The sequence below is a fragment of the Aethina tumida genome, chromosome 1 (assembly GCF_024364675.1).
Source record: "Aethina tumida isolate Nest 87 chromosome 1, icAetTumi1.1, whole genome shotgun sequence".
Taxonomy (NCBI): Eukaryota; Metazoa; Arthropoda; class Insecta; order Coleoptera; family Nitidulidae; genus Aethina; species Aethina tumida.
In genome coordinates, this window is record NC_065435.1 from 61,486,651 (window position 1) to 61,508,274 (window position 21,624).

Consider the following 21,624-nt stretch of genomic DNA (forward strand, 5'->3'; position numbering starts at 1 on the left):
CATCTGGAAAATTGTGGAATCTTATTTGTTGCCTTACCTTAGGATCTTTCAGAATCCAGTTATTGGAGTTATTGGAGTGTTTCAAACATCCAATGTAAATTTGTTGCCATGGCCAAACGAATTAAAGATGATATGGAATGAGGTATCTCAGGAAGAAGATAACCACTTTATTCGATCAATGCCAAGGCGAGTCAATAAGTGTCTGGATCATCTTTAGTTAGACATCAGTCTCTATTACATTAGCAACATAACTTAACACAATGTGTTTTTACAATGTTACGTGAAAGTAGACTCTAATGTCAAATTTGACTAATAGAAAACATATTTCATTAGTTATATAATACAATAATTGAATTTGAACCATAAGCAACTGCACGTCACGGGTGCCTACCCTTAACGAAAGGTTGCGAGACATCGGATTCGAGAGGTACAAAAACATTCTAGTTGTGTCTCTGCAAGCGAACAGTGGGCCCCACTTACCGTCATCTGCGAAGTCCCGTACGAAGAACCGTACTGGGAGTGCGAGCGCAGGTCGTGCCGGGACAGCTCTCAAAAGAAACGCGATCGCGACACTGGCCGCTACGTGAGAAAAAAATAAAATAAAATGCACCGGCCCGCGACTCTCTGAGTGCACCCCTGTGTTCTGACGCGCCGTGTTTTCCTGATAGCGCGCTAAAATTTGTTTGGTAAGCTGATTTCAATTTTCCTCTTATTATTATTTTGTGTTATGTAGTAAGTTATTTTGATTGGATGAACGGAGTTATCTGAATCTGAATTTTTTGAGTGTCTGGTTAAACCGACCAATTTTAAATACTTAAATTATTGTTAAATTTCACAGTTGCAAAATTAAGCTTAGATGATACATCAGTACGTCTCAAAGTTAATGTTATCTTAAAATTTAAAACTTTCAATTTGTGCCTCCTCAAACTGTCGTCTGCAAAGTCGGAGCCTTTTTCTGTAGTTAATAAATTATTATTGTAATGAATTTATGAAATTTGTTACTGGTATTGTTATTTTTTATTAAACATCTCAATTATTTATAAAAATCTGGCCTTATAATGCATTATATTCAGCAATATTTTTATGAAGTTCAAAAGCTATTATTGTCTGAAATTGTATATTCCATAAATACCTCAAACAACAAAACTATTGAGCTTTTATACATTTAATTTTAAACATGGTCATCCATCATATGTATTGAAATATTTTTAATTAATTTAAGCAAAAATAAAATAAACTAAAAAATTGATATGAATCAAAAGTCAAACAGAAAATTAATGAACATTACAAATTTATATGTTAAAATATTATTTTATGTGGATATACTTAATTTAAAACATACATATACATATATATATATATATATATATATATATATATATATATATGGATACATATTTTAAAATATTAAAGTCATATGATAGAATAATAACAATACGATTTTTATTAATATATTTTCTTTTAATTGGGATATAGTCCATAAGGCTCAAAAAATTACGGTCTGTGTGAGATTAATAGGATGAAACATTTGCAAACTAAATTTGTATTTTGGTGGTGCCTAAAATCATAAAGAGTGTAATTTCTTTTTTATGATGAAATTTTTGTCAAAATTTATATCATATAAGAAAAAATAAATAAAAAGGTAATTATTTCGAAACTGATTCCTAATTAATGGGATAAATTCATAAGACAAAACACTTTAACAAATTAAAAAATATAACTCAAAAATCTTACGCTCTGTAAAAATGATATAGGATAGGATAAAACACTTGAAAACTAATTTTATATTATGATCAGGTGTCTAAAATCATTAATATAATAATTTCTTTTTTATAATGAAGTTCTAGGCGTAATTGATATGTAACAATAAAATATAAATAATTAAAATAATTAATTAACTGATTAATGAGATAAGCCCATAAGACTAAAAACTTCATCATATTATTTGTGCAACGATTAAAAAGTAAGAATTTAAAAAATAATTCTTAAAAACAATACGCTCTCTATAAAATTAATAGCATAAAACACTTGAAGACTAAATTTATATTATGGTGGTGCCTAAAATCATTAAAAGTTTAATTTCTTTTTTATAATGGAGTTTTAGGCAGAATTTGTATCTAAAATAAAATGTAAATGAAAAGGCAATTACTTTGAAACTAATTAAAAAATAATGAATTCGTCATGAGTAAAAATTCCAAAACCATAATTTTTCTACTGATAATACATAAAATACATTCTAAAGTCTTATACTTGTTATATATAAAAAATGAGACAGGGGTTGACGCTTTTTAATAGAGTAGACACGAGTTAACATTATTATTATTATTTATACAAACATGTTATGGAACTGGTCTGCAATTATGTAATTAGATATGACTTCAACATTTGTTACTGTTAATCCATTAACAGTTCTAACACGAAAAAATCCGTAAATTAAGGTTCAACGACTGCGTGACAGTGTAAGCGAATTTTATAATTTCCTCTCTAATGATGATTCCTAATTGATGGGATAAAGAACAACTAAAAAACGCAAGAATAGAAAAGTTGTTCGTTACAACAAGCTTCACACCTTTGTTGATTGTCTCGTTTTTATCATTAATGATTATAATTTATTATTAAAATACGCATTAAAGTATTTTATTAAATATTAATTAATATTTAAAATTAATTACGATGCTTACAGGATTTAAACCTATTAAAGTTTTACTGTTACTTATTATCTTAATATTTATATATTTGAATTATATATAAATAAATATTCTAAGTTTTTTTTAATATAGAAAACTAAATTATTATTATTATTTGAATGTGGATGTTTAATATTACATTTTTAGGATTAATATTTATATGTTTTCTTTAATACTAAAAATATATAAGAGAAATTAACAACACGTATAAAAGTAAAATTTGAACAATTAGCACAGAAAGTGAACATTAATTAAAGATAATATTTATCTATAAAACTACGCTTTCTGAGTATGTTTATAAGTTTGTATAAAAAAAATTCCAGTAAGAATGTATTCGTAACAATATTTTTAAGGAGCGTATATTGCCACAAACTTTATTCTGATATTTTTAATTATTTTTGAAAACGAAAACTGATATTTGGTAGGTTTCTAACTAAAACTTATACGTTAGCATACTTAAACCAAATGTTGATACAAAACGTTGACACTTATTATAAAATCTAATAGTAGGTGAAATGTGTAGTAAACCTAGTTAGTATATTTTTAGTGAATAATTTGTCTAGTAAATTTTCACATTTACACTAAACCGGTCATGTTAGGTCATGTACAGTTTGATATGACATCAAAAATAATGCAATATTTGCACTTGAACCATCAAGGTGAACGACCATGATTATTCGCTGGTCCGTTTTGCCATTAACTAATAAAAATAATATATCTTTCAATTGAGTTCCGGCCGTTTAATTCACTGACGTGCAAACGCATTTGATAACGGAGCGGTCAATAAACCGCTCATTAGAATGGTCCTACTCTTGACGGACACCGGGTGAACGTTGATTGTTAATTCGAACGAATTGTCGACTAATTAAGATGGAAATAAAATGAACTTTCCTCATTGTTCCTAGTGTGTATCTCGAGCACAATGCACACTCATTATCACATTTGGGCGATGATGTTTTCACTTTTTACGGCGCTAATGCCGAAGAAATTTTGCAACGAATGGATATATCACCGGTGGCTTTTTAAATCAAAATTATTTCCGAACAATTCTAACGTGGGAGTATTATTTTAATATAGCACTCTTGGATGTTAGAAATATAATTGGCGGGTGTTTTAATTATACCGTATTATTTTCTCAAGACGATTATTGTTCTCAATTTAACACGAGCACACAACGCATTAATTTGCTTGATTACGGCAATTTGATTCCGCAAGTTAATTTATTATGAATCGTTCCGGTAAGCGTACCCAATATTTTAGCCATTATTGTTTAATAGAAAAATTAATCATTTATCTTGTTAACGGGATTATTCAATAAAATAATTGAAACCAACAATTTTTTGTCAACGTTCTACAAATAAATTAAATAGAGAAAAATTCTGGGCCCTTAGGACTGAAGAATAGATCAGCCTCAGTTTTTGACCACATCTTCAAAATTGTATTGTTTAATAGAAATATACATAATAGTGACATGGAAAAATATCTGGGCTTTATTGTGTATGTGGTAGAATTTTATCAATCTTATTTCAAAGATTTTTAGTGTTTAGGTCCAAATTTTTATTTGATCTTATCCTACTCTATTGAACTTGGATTCATCATTTCAAAGTACACTTCTCCAAGATTCTGGAGTATAACTAATATATTTCGGAGCAAATTAGTTTTTTTCAAATATTCTTGTTTGATACCAATGGTTTCTTCACTGAAATACTTCACTAGAATATAGGCGCACTGATATTGTGTTCTATTTGCTTAGAAGACAACAGTTTCGTTTACTTCTAATTTGTTTGTCTATAAAAGGTGTTGTTTCTTCATATTTATTTTCATATTATATTTTCAAATGATTTTGTTATTTTATATTTGTTAATAACATTCTAAATATATGTTCGGAAGTTTTTAGCGATGTCAGCAATATTTAGACCTTGATTTTTCATATTAATTATTTTTTTCCTTTTGTCTAGAGTCCATTGAAAGTAAGTTATTCAATAAAATAATAAAAAGCCTAGGAAGTATAAATCGTTCTTAGAGTATTATTTAATAGTGTCACAAAATCAAAATATATTTGAATGTGCTATGTCTTTTCATTTTCAAGATATTTTTAATTAATTCAATAAGGCGTTTTAAATTGTATATTGTTTACTTCCATTAAAATTCTGAAAATAAATTTCTTCTTGGAACACTCACTAAATGTCAAAAATAAAACAGAATTTATTTGTTAACCAATGAGAATGTCTAATCAATTTAGTGAGAAGGTTTAATTAGACATTTGATTTTCTTCCTGTGTAAAGGTTACTAAAAATATATGTAGACTTTAAGAATACAAAAGTACTACAAATGGCATACTCTGCTGAGTAAAGTCAAGGTTGTAAATAATGTAAAAAAATTAATAAATTATAAAAAAATCTTTTAAATTTATTTTTTGTGTATGTAGATTACCGTACCAATAATAACATATATCTTCATAAAAACAGCTAAAAATAGAATTAAGTTATTTTATGTTTAATTTAATTAATTCCTATCAAAACTAGTTAAAAAATCAAGGTTGTAAATAAAGTAAAAAAAATAAAAAATTAAAATCTCTTAGATTTAATTTAATTTTTATGTATCTAGAACACCACACCATTTCAATAATAAAATTTACATTCATAAAACAATTAAAAATAGAATTAAACTAGTTTTATGTTTGATTTAATTAAGTGTTATCAAAACAAGTTGAAGAATCCAGTCCTCGCACCACAACAACCTAAAAACCAAATACAAAAAATAGGTCTCTGTGCTGATGCAAATTATATAGTTAATATCAAATAGTGACCCCGTGATGCCAATACAGTTATCCCAAAAATTTAACTAATCACATCTCGCCCACTGACCCAATGAATACAGTCGATGGGCGCAAAGAATGACCTTGGCGTAGCAACGACCTCATCCAAATGGCAGTGCCGCGATACCGCTAACTTGTAAATCGGTGAATACGCTAACAGTAAACTACCAGAGCGTTTGTTGGTTTCTTTGTGAGTGACGGTACCCCGTTACATCATCGTGCTTGATTACCATGTTCACTCTATTGTTTAGTTCAAGTTACGTTTATGACTAAATTACGAAAAAGACATATCTGGCAACTTTGAGGGTGGCTTTTACTTATATATCCATATATCGAAGAAATGGTTCTTTTAATAAATGTGTTTTAACATGAAGACGATCAAAAAACATAAATCCAAAATTGTGGCAGATTGATTAAGACCAAAGGAAGCATCAATGTTTTGTCTTGTCCAAATTAGATATAACAATTTTATCAATATAAATGAACTCATCATAACAATTCAAGAAGATTGAAAGAATATAAAAAACAGTGGAGAATGCCACGGAGATAGATCAAAATTATTGAACAAAAAAGATATACAAATTGTTAATGTTAACACAAATTTGATAATTAAATATCCATTTCAAATTTCAATTTAGAAAAATATATGTAACATTGAATAAGAAAATAGTAGTTTTTATAATACTGTATAAAACAATAATAATAAATATTATTTTAACACTTCACTTTAAATAAGAGTTATGGTTATGGTTAAAATATTTAACATTTTAAAAAGTTGTTATATTAATGACTGGTACTGTACATCCAGGATTACTTTAGTCGAAAAGTAAATCTTAAAACATGAACGATGATTAATTAAATAAAAAATCCATGCTCAAGATGTGAAAATATGGAATTTTACTTATGAAATATTTATTGGTAAAAAGTAAACATATTTCTATTGGAATATTATTCTTGTCCATTTGTAACTTAACATGCAGCCGTCGTTTTACTAGTATTATCTCAAAATTATCATAGTGAAGTGATTGTGGAAACTATTATTATTGTATTACTTTGTGATCATAAACGAATTTATTTAAACAACTTCTAAGACCCAAAACTGTCCAATATTTTAATTAATTCTTTATTGTCTTAACTATTCACTCATTGATCTCTCTGTAACTTATTTGGTATTACGATCTTTTCTAACGTAAAACATAAAATTCAATGTTTGTATATTATATTCATAAACAAAAAGTCTTTTGTGCGGTCAACCACACACATATATAAATATAATTTTCTAAATTAATTTTCGTATAATCTAAATAAAAGTCTTATTTATTTTTCTCAAAATGCGTGAGTTATTTGTATAAGTAAGAACGCCAAAAGTAAATATTATTGATGTTTTAATATGTGAGGTTGATTGCTATCTTTAGTTAATGAACAAAATCAACAAACAAATTTATTCCTGAAATCCATGAAACTTAGTAACTGCAAAATATTTTCAATTTCAATCTAACAAAATGTTTCATATTGGAATTATTCGAATTGTGATGATTTCATTAAAAATTGAGATATGATTTTAAATTAAACTAATTTATTTTTATGTTTCAGAAAAATTTAATCTATATATATTTTTACCACTTACACTATGTGTTATAGAGATATGATTTCTCGGTCATTGTGTAATTTTCATTGGGGAATATAATTCTCAGATGGAATTATTCATATTTCACTTTCAAGCATTACAATTTCTTCGTAATTGCATTTATTCGCACCGTTAATCTACAAGTGAATAGATAATATTTTCTATTAGACTATATGATGCAACAGTTCTGCGAAAAAGAGAAAATATGTAAATCTTCTTTAATGAACTTAACGTGCGAAACGTATAAATTATATCAATGTGTCGAGATATTCAAATGCCAAGAAAAATTTATGATTCATTCAAAAGAATGGCGATCCATATATTTTGAATTATTGTTTTTTTCAATATTAAAACCGCGTCAAATTATACAATGAGCGTGCGCTCTTGATTATCAGATAACCTAGTCTTTTGTATTTATTTTCATAGCTGTATCTGACCGACGTCCTCTATTTTCTCTATTTACATCTTATTATAGTATCCACTGTCTAGTAAACAGTTAAATCCAGATTCCTAATGTTTGCTAATAACTACGGTTATAATCCTGATTAATTTGCTCTAAATACTTTTATTGTAAAAATAAATATAATTAAATAATATAAATTTAAAACATTTTTAGATGTCATGATGAGTCCCAGTCAGTTTTGTATATTCTGCCTGGTGAATGCAATAGTTCCTATATGGAGTGCCTTTCCACCCAGTCTCAGATACCCACTACCCGTTGCCATAAACCGAATCACCGATCTCAGTCTTAGCTGCGATTCCCAAAGCATTAACATTACGGTGGAGATGCAGCATCCCTTCAAAGGCCTGCTCTTCGCTAAAGATTTCGCTCAGGAGTGCAAGTCAATCGGTAAGTAACTGCTTTAATGGAAACTCCAACTTTTACCATATTATTTTCTAGGGGTGTTCTCAAATACTGTGTCCATAAGCTTGCCAACTTCCGGTTGTGGAGTGAGATTAAATTCGCGAAGCGACGAGAATGGCTTCTTGGAGATGTTCTACAGCGTGACTGTGATTGTGCAGCAGGACCGCCACCTGCGTCAGATAACCGACCAGGAAAGGATAGTACAATGTTCGGTAAATGATAGCGCCTTTCTAGTTAAAAGCAAACCCATGCAGGATGTGATTAGAAATGAACTCACATCACATGTTAATAATCACAGGTAACGTTTCACTCCAACGTGATAAGCCATTTTGTGATGGTTTTATAATTTTAAGGGTTGGTCGTATGAAGAAATTGGAGGGTTGGTCGAAGGAATTTGATGACGAGCCGATTGAACAACAACTAAATGAAACGTTATTGGCTGCAAGGGCCTGGATGGAGATTGTTCCGGAACAGGTGGAGGACAGACCTTTTGGAACATTGCAAGTTGGGGAGACGGCCTTGCTTTCTGTAAAATCTACACTTCCCAGTATGTCATCTCCAAACAAATAGTAATTCATTTTTATGATGTGATCATGTTGTATGTTGAACATTTGTCCAATTGTCAGATTCTCATTCATTCTTTGTCATTTGAATTTATGTACATACTTATTTGGAACCATTTTAAGATTTTTTTATGCTTATATAATAACATTTGGGGTTACCAAATAGTACATTTGGTGACAGGATTCATGGGACTGCCTTTAGGGCAATTGTATGCACGTGCAAAATCTTCCGAGTTGCTAAGCGCTCCAATCACTCTAAAAATACCAGGCGCATGTACCGAAGTCTTCATTCGACTTTTAGCCGCTTCCAGACGTTGTTGACCGCACCAGACCTGAGCAAAATTCAAAAAGAATAACTGTTTGCCATTTAAATCCATCCCAGGCAGTTTTTCATTCTCATAATTATTACTTTTAAGCCATGTTGAGTATGCTCGGAACGCTTGTTTAAGGCCCCCATTGTCGGCAATGTTCTCGCCCTGTGTTAGAAAACCATCCAGTGTTGAGTTGATTTCTGGAAGAACGAACCTACTGTACTGGTTTATGAGACAAGTAGCTTTGGCATAAAATTTCTGTATTGATGCTTCACGCCACCAAAGATGCAGATTGCCCTCGTGGTCGAACAATCTGCCCTTATCGTCGAAACCATGGGTGATCTCGTGTCCTATTACCACACCGATTCCACCGAAATTCAGGGCTTTAGGGAAAAATTTATGATAGAATGGTGGTTGTAAGATACCAGCTGGGAATAAAATTTGATTTTTATTCCTGCTGTAATAGGCGTTTACAACAGCCGGTGATGTGGACCAAAGAGACCTGTTTACCTTGTTGCCTATACGTGTCTGTTCAGATCTAGTTAAGTGTCGTAAAATTAATAAAATATTCTCAAAAAAGTACTCAGGATGTATTTGTATATCGTCGTATCTTTCTGCTAGTTGTTTTTCATTTAAAATGAAATCGGGAAAACCAATTTTTAAATCCATCTGATTGATTTTCATTCTGGCATATTCTTTTGTGTGATTATCTAGCCAAAGATTTTCCAACAAAGTATCTCTAAATGCAGCTTCCAATTGTTCGGTCATGTGGATGGTATCATTTCTACTACCTTTGTCGAAATACTTCTTCACAAACAATGCGCCCACAGCCATTCCCATATTAGCGTTAGCTTGAGACACGCAAAATGTCCATCTGGGCGGTTCTTCTTCTCTACCGAAAAGCACATTGTAGAATCGTTGCTTTGCATCTGTGAATTTGTGTCCTAAATTACTAGTTCTATGTCGTATAAATCTCCAGAGGATATAATTCTGTATCACTCTTTCAGGCGTAACGCTTAGGCGATAGGTTAATTTTTGTAGGTATTCTGAACAATAACAAGCAACTGGATATTGTGGATTAACTGTTCTCCCCAGGATTATGCTAAAATATTTGTGCCAATCGAACTGAGGAAAATATAGTGGAAGTGTTTCCAAATCAGTTCTGAGATACACATCAGATACATTTCTTTTATCTTCAGATGATGACATAATCACAGCCAAGTTGATTTCAAAATCCACTATTTCATTTACGTCTTTTTGTACATTTCGACCACCAAGTATGTGTACGATTTCTGTTATGAACGCTTTGTATGCGTTTAAGTATTTTATATTGGCAGGATCCACGTAGTACTCCCTGGAAGGTAATCCTAAGGATGTCTGATCAATATGAATGATATATTCGTTAGAGTTTTTCATATCTGGGCCAACCCATTCCGAAATTAGAACATCATTGTTTAAAAGTCTCAACTGAGCTAGTACCCAAATAGTATCAAAATTTTTCAAATTCCAATTCTTATTTAATATAGGCCATCCACCTAATTGGTTTATGATTCTCATTAAGGGTTCATCTCCCCTACCGTTTATAACATCTTGATTCATACAAGACATGTAGAAATGTTTGACCTTTACTAGTGCACTTGTGGGATTTAGCTGGTTACTAGGTTGAAAAAGGGACCGTGCAAACTGATCACTTCTGAAGCTTTGGTCAAGTTCCTCAGATACAGGTGGCACTTCAATGTCGTCGAGAATGTCTCTGATAACGTTGTCTAAATTCTCTCTAACCATTTCGAATGTATCGTATGTAGTTCTGTCTGGTGGTATAATGAAATATTTTTTCCAGTTTCCGCAAGCGTAATCGTAGAAATCGTCACATGGATCGGTTTTATTGTTCATGTACTTTTTCATTAAATTACTTTGAAGCATCCTAATTTCCTGTTCTGATCTTGCCTGTTTGGAAAAAAATGGGCGAAGACTTGGTTTTGACGAAGTGGTTTGTGCATTTAACTTTTGAGACATAAAAGTTTTTAAATGGTGTAAGACAACTTCTGGAATAAGTTTTTGAGTTTCATTACGTAATCTACTAGGAAAGTTAACTAGGGAACTGTTGCGCTTATTTCTTATTGAGTTGTTCTCTAATATGTAATTTTTATTTGGTTCTAAGCGATCCACTAGAAGGTCTTGAAGAGTTTCTGATAAATCATTTAAAATTTCTTCAATTGTTTCGGTACGGTTCGACAAGTTAGTGTTTCTCTTTTTTCTGTTCACTGGCCAATATGTTGAATTGTAGAAACTATATTCCGGAGCGAAGATTGTTTTAAAACCATACAAGAATTCACGCTTCTCCTCTTCCTTCATAAGATCTACCCCATCGTATAATTTTAAATTGAGTAAATCTGGAGATATTAAGGAGTACGTTTTAGCTTCAATTCCAGAGTATACTATCATAACCACAAATAGAACTTTAACGACATCTCGAAACATGACAGTGATTTATATCGGAATGTCAAAAATTCTTAGTTTTTGTAATCCTTTCAGGTGGCATTGGTTGGAAAGTAGTCGACTGCGTTGCCCACGATGGCCTGGGCGATTCATCCCAGAAGCTTTTAGATGAACAAGGTTGTCCAGTCGACGACGTCCTCTTACCAATACCAACATTGGGCCCTGTTAGACCTATTGCCATGATGAGACACCAAGAGGCGGTTTCCAGGTTCTCTGCTTTTAAATTTCCTGACCGTGACAGGTTGCACCTTTCTTGTGGACTACAACTTTGTAGAAAAGCATGTCCGGAGGTAGACAAGATCGTGGTGCATATTAAACTGTAATTTTTTTTAAAAAACATTTTATAGGTCGACTGTAACTCCTACAGCGATACGTTTGAGAATCGGCTGGGAAGACAGTTGTCTAAAGGATCGGATGGGGAGGTCCTGGATAGGTTGGAGGTGTTCAATAGCGTTGAAGTGCTGGCACCTGAAATCGACGATTTGCGTAAAAGTGAGCGCTACCTGAACACTGGTAAGTCATGTTGTGGACACAGGAGCACATTTGTACATATTTCTTTGTCTTATGTATCATTACCAGACTGTTTCCTGTCCTATGTAATGTACGATTTTATTTGTAAATATATTCTTGCACATATTCGAACTTTCTTTTTTCTTCCTTTTGCACATAGTTTTATTATATTTTAAGGTAATGGGTGGAAGAAAGATTTAAACTAAGAGGTAAGTTGGTAGGTATCACGATGAATAGAAATTAAGTTCATATGGGTACATTTAAGTCCAAAAGATTTATGTTTAATGCAAAAATAAATGTAAATGCATGCCCTCGTAATTTTTGGAAACTCGTCAAATGCAATAAATTAAATTAAACTTCACACACCGTATAATTTCCAACATTGTATATCATGTTAAGAAAAAATACACAAACCAAGATTTATTTCAACCCAGATCAAACACTGTGTCAACAGTTTGATATATGAGCACCAATGGGTCAATTATCTGATAAATGAGAGTGTGAGCGAATATAAAATTTAAAAGTGGTTATTAGGCGAGGAAAAAAGATGAGAAGATGTAAAATATAGTACAGTTTTAAGCGAGGTAATGAACATTTTAAATGCCGCGAAAAAATTAGTTTATGCAGCCCCGTCTTAATTTATGGTGTGGGGAAGGTATTAAATGGTATTTAGCCGAATGAGAACATAATTACGGACGATTGTCGGTTATAGATGGGCAATATCAGTTTCTATAAATGAAGGCGAGAATGTACATATGGATAAAACACGAGGAATCGTGAGTTGAAATTTTTACACTTCTCGACAAGATAGAATATCCCTTTAACTAAAAACAGTTGGTTGTTGTCAGGGGAAAAAAAGAAAAAAATTGCTACCCTCCTTCTTGGTGCTCAGTCATTTGAAAATGTAAGAATTTTTCTAAACATAATCTATTTTTTACTGGTCTCTCGATTGAATAATTTACCTGAAAAACTATCTTTTGCTAAATAAAGATCCAAAGACCGCCTGATCAACCACTATGCTTTCATATCGAGTAAGTTTGGAATACTCAAGTAAAATGTTAATTCTTTTTGTATATTTTAATATATTTTATTTAAACGGTATTTCTAAAATATGAACTTAATAACAGTAGTAACAATAATTTGAGTAATAAAACGTTTTTGAAGGACCTCTTATTTACTGAAAGGATCTTATTTTGGAGTTCCCCTTATGACTGCTGGAGCTGTTAGGAAATAGAAGCATAAAGGTGAAAACTGATACTTTTGGTAAATTCTGTTGTTTTTCGAATACGAAAATAAATCAAATGTCATGGAATTAGTGCTTAATTGTGCGGTCTTCGGTTATGCTACCCCGTTCCTGATATTTCTCGCTCGAACGCCTTTTGGACCACCGTGGTTCTGCAATAATCAACGATGCCGCCAACAGAATTTATTGACGATGTTCGCGTATAATACGCAAGAAAATTGCGGCGCAGATTGTTGCCTTAAAATAATTGTAAATTTTGCTTTGTAATTCTAGTCTAGTGATGATAGTACCTTTTAATTTATACGAGGGATATTAAATTAGTAATTTTAAACCGGATTTAAAATGTAGAAAAATTTTAATAATCATCATGGATACCATCCCTATTGTATGTCTAGGTTTAATGTACAAGGTGTTTCTAAAATATGGAAATATTTAAAGAAAAAAAAAATTGAAATTTAAATTTGGAAAGTATTTCTCCAGGAGAAACTTATAAAAAGTAAATTATTGTTCATGAGTAAATATTATGTAATGTCAAAATTGAATTGTTAATTTAATTAGCATTTGTAAAAAACTAATTTCTGTGGGAGAAAATTTGTTAATATGTTAATAAAAGTAAACTGAAAGATATTTGTAAAATAGCTGGTCAACTATTAAGCTTTTGAGCTGTTTTTGAGAAATTTGTTGTTCAAAATTACCTTTTTACTCGTAAATTGTGTAAAGAATATGAAATGATTAAAAGTTTTAAAAAATATTCAGTGGCGTATAAAATAGAGCAATATAAAGAAGGAAGCCTCAAATCTACGACACTGTATCATTATGGAAATACATACCAATTTTAAACTCGATTGGACCAAAGGTAACGGAAATATGAGAAAAAAAAAAACATTTTTGAACTTGTTGTGGGGTTGTATTTTCTTCAGGGGAACATTAAGAAAAAAAATCTTTATTTTCTTCATTATTGGACGTGTTATAACTGCTTCCAATTTTTGATTACCCATTTTAGAGACATCATGATCGTCTTATTTTAAATCACAAAGTTGATTTGCATTCTTCCTTTATTATACTTAAAAACATACAAAAACAGTAAAATTATAGTTTTTATTAATTCTTGAAAAATTAATTATGAATAGTTGAAATAATGGCAAAAATTACGAAATATCTTTAGAACACCTCATCAACTTTCAAGTCTTCCTTCCTGCCTTGTTGACGTTTGTAAGCAGTTGCTTTCTGATTTACTAGAATTACTAGTTTTTTTTATTCTGGGATAACTTTTGGAAGCATTTCTACTATTACGTGAAACTTGGTCATTTCTTCTTATATCCGTGGAAATTGATTCGTTATCTGGTTCTCCGTTAACTGGGACCATTGCGTCGTAATGTCCATTTTCTAAATCTCCAGTAAATTTTAATATACTAACTGGCAGACTTCTACTCCCAAAGGCAGCAAATAGTCTTTTCTCTCTGTAAACCTCGATACGTACGTTGTAAATTTGTGCCGCCGCCAATAACTCACAGCTGGTACCAAAGGTGTATGGCGACGACATGTCTTTGTGATATTCGGTAGGGTTTGGATAAATGGCTCCGTTCGGCATAATCGTAAAGACTTGAAATTCTTTCCAGTTCTTCACAACATGATTAACTATTTTTCGGCGTACTTCTTGCGATCGGCTAGTATTTCCATAAAGGCAAAACGACAATGAATGAAACTGACATGATCCATCTCTGGGCATTGGCACCAACGTGTATCCAGGAAGAACCCAATTTTCTTCTTCAAACATGGTGAAATAAAATGCCAACTTGACATTTAATAAACGCAACAATTCTATAAATGATTATGTTTGACTGGGGCATCCATTGTTATATTTATTTATTACACGGTCTTACAATTGGTCTATAAAACTTTTGTATATTTTGTAAAGAAGCTACTTATTAATATACTTTATATAAAAACCAATTAAGTGTTAATGCTTCTGATCAGTGAAAGTAAAATTAAACATTGTTCATGAAAATTATTAAACACTGTTCGTGAATATTAAGAAACAAAAGGTCCAATACTATATATAAGTATACTTGGTCAATTTTTGTTGAACATTAAACTACAAACAACCAAAAAATAAAATTAATTTCTTATAATTCCAGAATCCCCAACATATCCATTCACGAATCTACCTGGAGACAGGACGTTTTGCGTCTCACCAGACAAAATGGCAATCGCCTTCTGCATCCTGGGCCTGATCTTCCTCACAGCCGTAGTGATAGCCGCATGTGCCCTTCTAAGGGCCCGCAGGACCGGCGTGGACGTGCCGTATTACACGAGAAGTTTGTTTTCGTCGAGCAGCGGTGGTGGAGGTTCGGCTTTCGGGAGCAAGCTGTTGCTGCATGAAAGTCCATGTATGGGACAATCAGCTTCGAACAGAGGGTTGCAGTACGGAAGGATCCTCTGAAGACTGAATCGCCGAATCTAGCATCCAGCGGATGTTTATTTAGATAGAGAATACGCGGTGTTGCACGACGAATATAATTAAGAAATTCATTTTTGTTTAAGTTTTGCAAGACGTAGCAAATTTCCAAATTCAATTGGGCACTCACCAAACATGCACTTTTTAATAATTTTTAATTGTGGAACACCTCGTATTATTTAATGTCAGACTACTCCGTATTTCTTCTTTTATTACAAGTGTAAAGAAATATGGAATACTCTTTTTAATTTAGCATTTTATGTTTTTTTTTTAAATTTTAATATAATTTTTAATTGACTGTACATATTTTTTAAATTGGTGTGGTGGATAGGTTTTATAATAAATTGAAGAGGTTTCTTAGTATTATGAGTAATATCATCTTTATATTAAGAAGTTTCTTTGATTGTAGCTAATAATTTTATGCCGTTAACTAGTAACCACTAGTATTTTATATGCCAAGAAAATAAATATGATTCAATTTTATATGTTAGAGTTTTAATTTCCTTTTTAAGAATAGCTACTGGAAACAATTGGTGTTTTAATTGGGACTTTATGTTACTCCATAAGTTTTCAATTGGATTTAGATCCGTACTTTACGCTGGCCAATCGAGAACTTCAACATGATTATCGTTCAACCAATTTTGAATAACTTGGTTACGCATGCTTCAGATCATTTTCATGTATAGAAATCTAGGTAACTAGTAAATTGTCGTTGGTAAATGGTTCTTTTATATCTCTCATGGGATACATGAAACGGTTAATGTTACCAATAACGAAAGGATTTTGTTTACTCATTTTTCCAATTTATCTGATTTGTTGCTAGGATGTTTCCTTATTGTATTGTAAACCATTTTTTGAAAGTTTCTTGTTCTGTTTGAACGTTAGGAATTAATTAGAACTTGATTTTTCATGTTAATTATTATTTCCCTATTTTCTTTGAACTGCCACAAAACATACATTTATAAAACTTGCTATTTCTTTGTATAAACACATCAAACTAAATGTGCGTGTAAAGTAATAGGTTTTTAAGATGTCTGATACATTATATACAAAGGAAAAAAACTATAGAGTATTTTTAAAAATTGGATTTATATCCTGTGGGATTTTTCACATCTGCTATAATGGTGTTAGTTTGTGTTTATTAGTTATTTGCGGTCAATTGTAATTAAATTTTAAACATTCGGTTTCATCGTAATGCCTAAACAATTTTATTTTTCATTTCAGTTTAGGAAAAGAGTAGTTGAACTTTGTGAAAGTGGTTGAACGCAATGTGACATGATAAAAACATGGAGAAATGGAGCACTGTTCTTTGGAGTGACGAAAGTAAATTTAATTAGTTTGGGTAGGATCGTAGAACATTTGTGAGATGGTCAGAAGGGCAAAGATATCATTTTAAATACCAAATTCCTACCGTTACACATCGTGGGGATGTTTTTCTTGATCCAAAGTTGGATCCTTCATTCAAGTGGATGGTAAAATGGATTGTTTTCAATACAGGGACATACTGTAATACACCATGTCTCCATTTGCTGAGGAAGAGATACCACATCGTTGTGTATTTCAACAAGGCAACGATCCCAAACACACGTCTAAAATTATTATTAAGAGTGAAAAACTTGACTGTGCTTGACTGCCTGTATTAGTCCCCTGATGTGAATCCTATTGAGCACCTTTGGGGAGTATTAGACCGTAGCATCTAACCAAAAACATTCAAAACTAACAAGACGTTTTTTAAGTCATACAGAAGCAGTGGCAACAAATTCGTTGACACTTTCCAGAGACTGCTGCGTTATATGCCTAAAAGATGCCAAGCAGTGATAGACACCAAAGGTTACGGCACAAAATATTGAAATATTTGAGTTATTGTTATTTTTTATGAATATTAATAAAATATTCTATTCCAGATCAAATTAATTGTTTATTAAACACAATTATTAATGTGATTAATAGACGGGTCTGTAAATTAGATTTGTTACAGATTATGGAAAACATTAAGTAACATTTGTAACATACTTTTTTCGACATTACATATTCTTTTTCGTATTATATATAATACCGTTTTATTGTAATATTTTTTGTTTACAAGATAAAAGCAAAATAACACATTGGTTAGATTCAAATGAGGTTTTTATACATTTTTATAAATGTTCATTTATGTTATATTTATTTCAATATATTATTATTATAATTTGCATTAAATACACTATCAAATATATTTAATTTTACAAAATATTACATATTCTATATACAATGTAATATAATTTAATAGTTATATGAAATAGAAATTCTTATTATTAGCGATAGTGGTTGCATAACCGTGATTTCTTCTAGTTATCCATAGTTATTCATTTGAGAAATTTAATTTGAAAAGGTGGAAATATAAAAACATAATAAAATTAACCATTTACTAACACAGATATAGTTTGTAATAATTTTTGCAAATAATTTTTTCATCGACTACATTTTGAATAAGAAAATATCTCGAAGTTAATGCTCTCTTTTATTTTTAAATGAATTTCAGGAACCTGAACCGTGATAGATATGGTATGATTACCGGATGGGCAATATCAGTAATATGAAGTTTGACTTATCATCGTGCTATATGCATGTGCCTCAATAGGTAATATCGTGCGGTGAAAAAAAAATCAAAATCACCACTTTGTTAACGTGTTCATTAATCATTTTTAGCACAAAACCCGAGACGTAAATTTGCCTGGTGCAAAGTAATCCATTGTGACTCGATGTATTCTTGGCTTTTTATAATAGTGCATAATTACAGGTACTTTAGAGGGCTAATTAGTTGAAAAAGATGCCTTTCATAATGAACAAAGCGTATACATTACACTTTAAAATAAATGCCTAATAGCATAAAATTGATTTTCCAGTCGGTAAAGAACGGGCCTCATGAGAAGCCACTTTTACGTCGGCATTCGTATTTCTCGGCCCGACCAAACGCGGAGAAATTTCAATCGCAAAACGCTTTTTCTTTGCTGCATATCGATTTAATGCACGAGAAAATCCGTTAAAAATAAATTAATGCGGTACTATCTGTAAATATATCGTGGAAGTGCCCGCTGCTTTGAGGATCATATTCTAAAGAAATTAGACTATGGCATTTTGTAAGTTCAATTTCAGTGTTAACGGTATTGTCCAATTAAGTGAATGTGCACAATCAAAGTTACATAAACCAAACAAAATGTAGAAAAAATAGTAAAATTATGACGGATAATTGGGAAGAAGGCGGAGGAACCCACCCGGATAACATTAGGTTTTGCACTAGTTGCAGATTTATTGCCGAACTGTACAAACGAAGAAATGAGTTATGAGAACAGTGGTTAGGCGGTAAACCTGGCGAATTCAAGACGCTTTTGTCTCCAGTTAACTGAAAATATATAATTAAACGCGTTTTATATAAAGGTTCACCGTTTTTTTATCATTGCGCATACAGAAAGATAAGAGATAAATCCGGCATTGTGTTGTGGGAAACGCAACGCTGTAATTTAAAACGACTTTTGTGAACTGGATGGAATATAAAAAAAAACTGGGAGCAATTTTGCTTAATGTTTCAATTCTTCAGAGTTGGTCAAAGAAATGCAAATCGTGTGTGAGCATTATTGTTGTTGTGCAGGAAGCGGTGTCGAGAGTTTTCCTCCTAAAAACTGTATATTCTGTGGGATGATAATTCGTTATATCCACTAAATAAGTAGGTTTCCATCATATGTATGTCAACAAATGTAATCACCTTATCCATTATTATAAGTAATATGAAAAAAAAAAAAAGATTGACAAACGAAAAATTAATAAAACCGACAATGAAATGTTAAAGCTCAATGTGCTAAATCAATTATTTCAGCCAAAATAAAATCGCCGTAGATCAAAGTTGTCGACATCAATGTGTTTATTCTCTGTAAAGACAGCAGTGAGAATTAATAAATTAGATGTAATGTCCCTTCCAACGAAAGAAGAATATTGTCCCGCTGGTTCAAAGATGTGTCGGTCACGACGAACATCATAAACGTATCTACCGACCGCAGTAAGAATAGGTCCATCGCCGTGCTGATCATAATACTGTCTTAAAACTACAATGGTGTATATTAATTCAGAAACGTAGGTGTCCCCATAAATAATATAAATTTTTGGAAAGTAATGTTTTCTCTAGAACACTAAATTGCAACTCTATGGGAACTGAATTATAAATTGAAATATAATTAGTTTTAGTCAACGGCATTAACGTTACATTATATAATACAGTATTATATTATAAGATATATAATATACAATAGAATAGAAAAGAGGAATATTGTCCCGCTGGATCAAAGATCTGTCGGACACGACAAATATCATAAACGTATCCACCAATTACGAATAGGGCCATCGCTGTGATGATCATTGTACTGACTTAAATCTATAATATGATAGATTATTTCAGAAACATAGGTGTCTTTAGAAATAACATAAATATTAGTAATTTTGAAAAGTAATGTGTTCTCTGAAAACTGTAAAGTCTAACGCTATGGGGACTAAAATATAAACTGAAATCTTAATGGTCTTGACCCATCGCCATTAACATTGAGACTAATTAATTTTGATTGGGTGATCAATATTTTAAAAGTTCCTATGTTTAAAAAAATGTATTCTGTGATTTTTATAATTAATATTTTATTATTTATATCTCATTATTGTAACGAATTATAAAGAATACTAATCGTTTATCAGATATACAATATATATATATATATATATTTTTTTTTTTTTTGTAAGGGGAAAGTCAGAGACAGAAAACCCCCCCCGGGTACCGATCCTAAAGATCACAACCCAGATGGATAACGCATACGTGTAAACGTATGCGGGTGAGCTGAACCAGAAGACTAAAGCTGACGTAGACGCCAGCCCACTGTCAACTGGTTCGAGAAGAACAAGTCCAATCTGAGGAAGATCGGAGATCTTCCTGGGGATGGATTGGACTTGCAGGTGTTGGATCCGTTAGCTCCCCACTACCACTGGCTTGTGGAGCGGTACTGAGCTCCAAGACCACGACAAGGTGGATCCGTCCTGGGGATATGCAATATAATAATAAATAAAAAATAAACATACATTTAGAGCATGTTTCATATCTTAGAGCTTTTCTTTAATTATAGAAAATAGGGAATGTAATGCAGGTTTACTAACTAGTCTATAATTTTTTGCTAAAATAGAATTGTTATATATGGACATTGTCGACATTAGTATGTAAAGACGTCAGTGTGAATTAGTAAATTAGTTGTTACGTTTCTTCCATCCCACTGATTGAAAGATGCGTCGGTCACAACAAATATCATAAACGTATCTACTAATCACAATAAGAATAGGGTCATTGCTGTGATAATCATTGTACTAACTTAAATCTACAATAGTGTAGATAGATAGATAGATAGATGTAGAAACATAGGTGTCTTTAGAAATAACGTAAATATTAGCAATTTTAAAAAGTAATATGTTCTCTGTAGCTGTAAATTCTAACTCTAAAGACACAATTATAAACTGAAATCTTAACGGTCTTGCATCGTCACCATTAACATTGAGGATAATCTATTTTGATAGAGTGATCAATGTTTTAAAATTTATATATATGTTTATTATTTATGTCACATTATATTAAAAAATTTTGAAAAATACTAATGGATTTATTAGATAATTTTTATTCTATTATTTTTATAAAAAAACACCTACATATAATCACTTCACAAGCATGTTTCATGTTGTCTTTCTTAAATTATGGAAGATCGAGGATGTGTGTCCAGTTTACCAACTAGTCTGTAATTTCTGCCAAAATAGAATCGCCACAGATCGACGTTGTCGACATCAATATGTTCGTTCTCTGTAAGGGCAGCAGTGAGGATTAGTAAGTTAATTGTAATGTCTCTTCCAGCGAAAGAGGAATATTGCCCCGTTGGTCCAAAGATGTGCCGATCACGACAAACATCATAAACGCATCCACCAACCGCAATCAGAATAGGTCCATCGCCGTGCTGACCATCGAACTGTCTTAAATCCGAAAGGCTGT

The 21,624-nt window shown here is 31.6% G+C and overlaps 2 protein-coding genes across 3 annotated transcripts; one reads left to right on the top strand and one right to left on the bottom strand.

The window, feature by feature from the left end:
• The first annotated feature begins 487 nt into the window (after positions 1-487).
• LOC109597263 (uncharacterized) lies at positions 488-15,994 on the top strand. Of its 2 annotated transcripts, XM_020012910.2 has the most exons (7): positions 488-686; positions 7,749-7,982; positions 8,034-8,295; positions 8,351-8,544; positions 11,407-11,660; positions 11,718-11,883; positions 15,262-15,994. In XM_020012910.2, the coding sequence occupies exons 2-7, from the start codon at positions 7,754-7,756 to the stop codon at positions 15,564-15,566; spliced, it is 1,410 nt and encodes a 469-aa protein (XP_019868469.1). In that variant the 5' UTR covers positions 488-686; positions 7,749-7,753; the 3' UTR covers positions 15,567-15,994. The 2 variants fall into 2 exon arrangements, with proteins under 2 accessions (XP_019868469.1, XP_049817521.1); XM_049961564.1 differs by lacking the exon at positions 488-686 and having other exon boundaries at positions 7,684-7,982.
• Positions 8,571-10,924, bottom strand: LOC109597252 (neprilysin-4-like). The gene has a single exon (XM_049961563.1). The coding sequence runs from the start codon at positions 10,885-10,887 to the stop codon at positions 8,716-8,718; it is 2,172 nt and encodes a 723-aa protein (XP_049817520.1). The 5' UTR covers positions 10,888-10,924; the 3' UTR covers positions 8,571-8,715.
• Positions 15,995-21,624: the final 5,630 nt, after the last annotated feature.

Coding starts and splice junctions, on each gene's coding strand:
- LOC109597252 (XM_049961563.1), bottom strand. CDS start 10,887: ATGTCTCAAAAGTTAAATGCACAAACCACTTCGTCAAAACCAAGTCTT.
- LOC109597263 (XM_020012910.2), top strand. CDS start 7,754: ATGATGAGTCCCAGTCAGTTTTGTATATTCTGCCTGGTGAATGCAATA. Junction 7,983..8,033: donor TCAGGAGTGCAAGTCAATCG/GTAAGTAACTGC, acceptor ATTATTTTCTAG/GGGTGTTCTCAAATACTGTG. Junction 11,884..15,261: donor TGAGCGCTACCTGAACACTG/GTAAGTCATGTT, acceptor TTATAATTCCAG/AATCCCCAACATATCCATTC.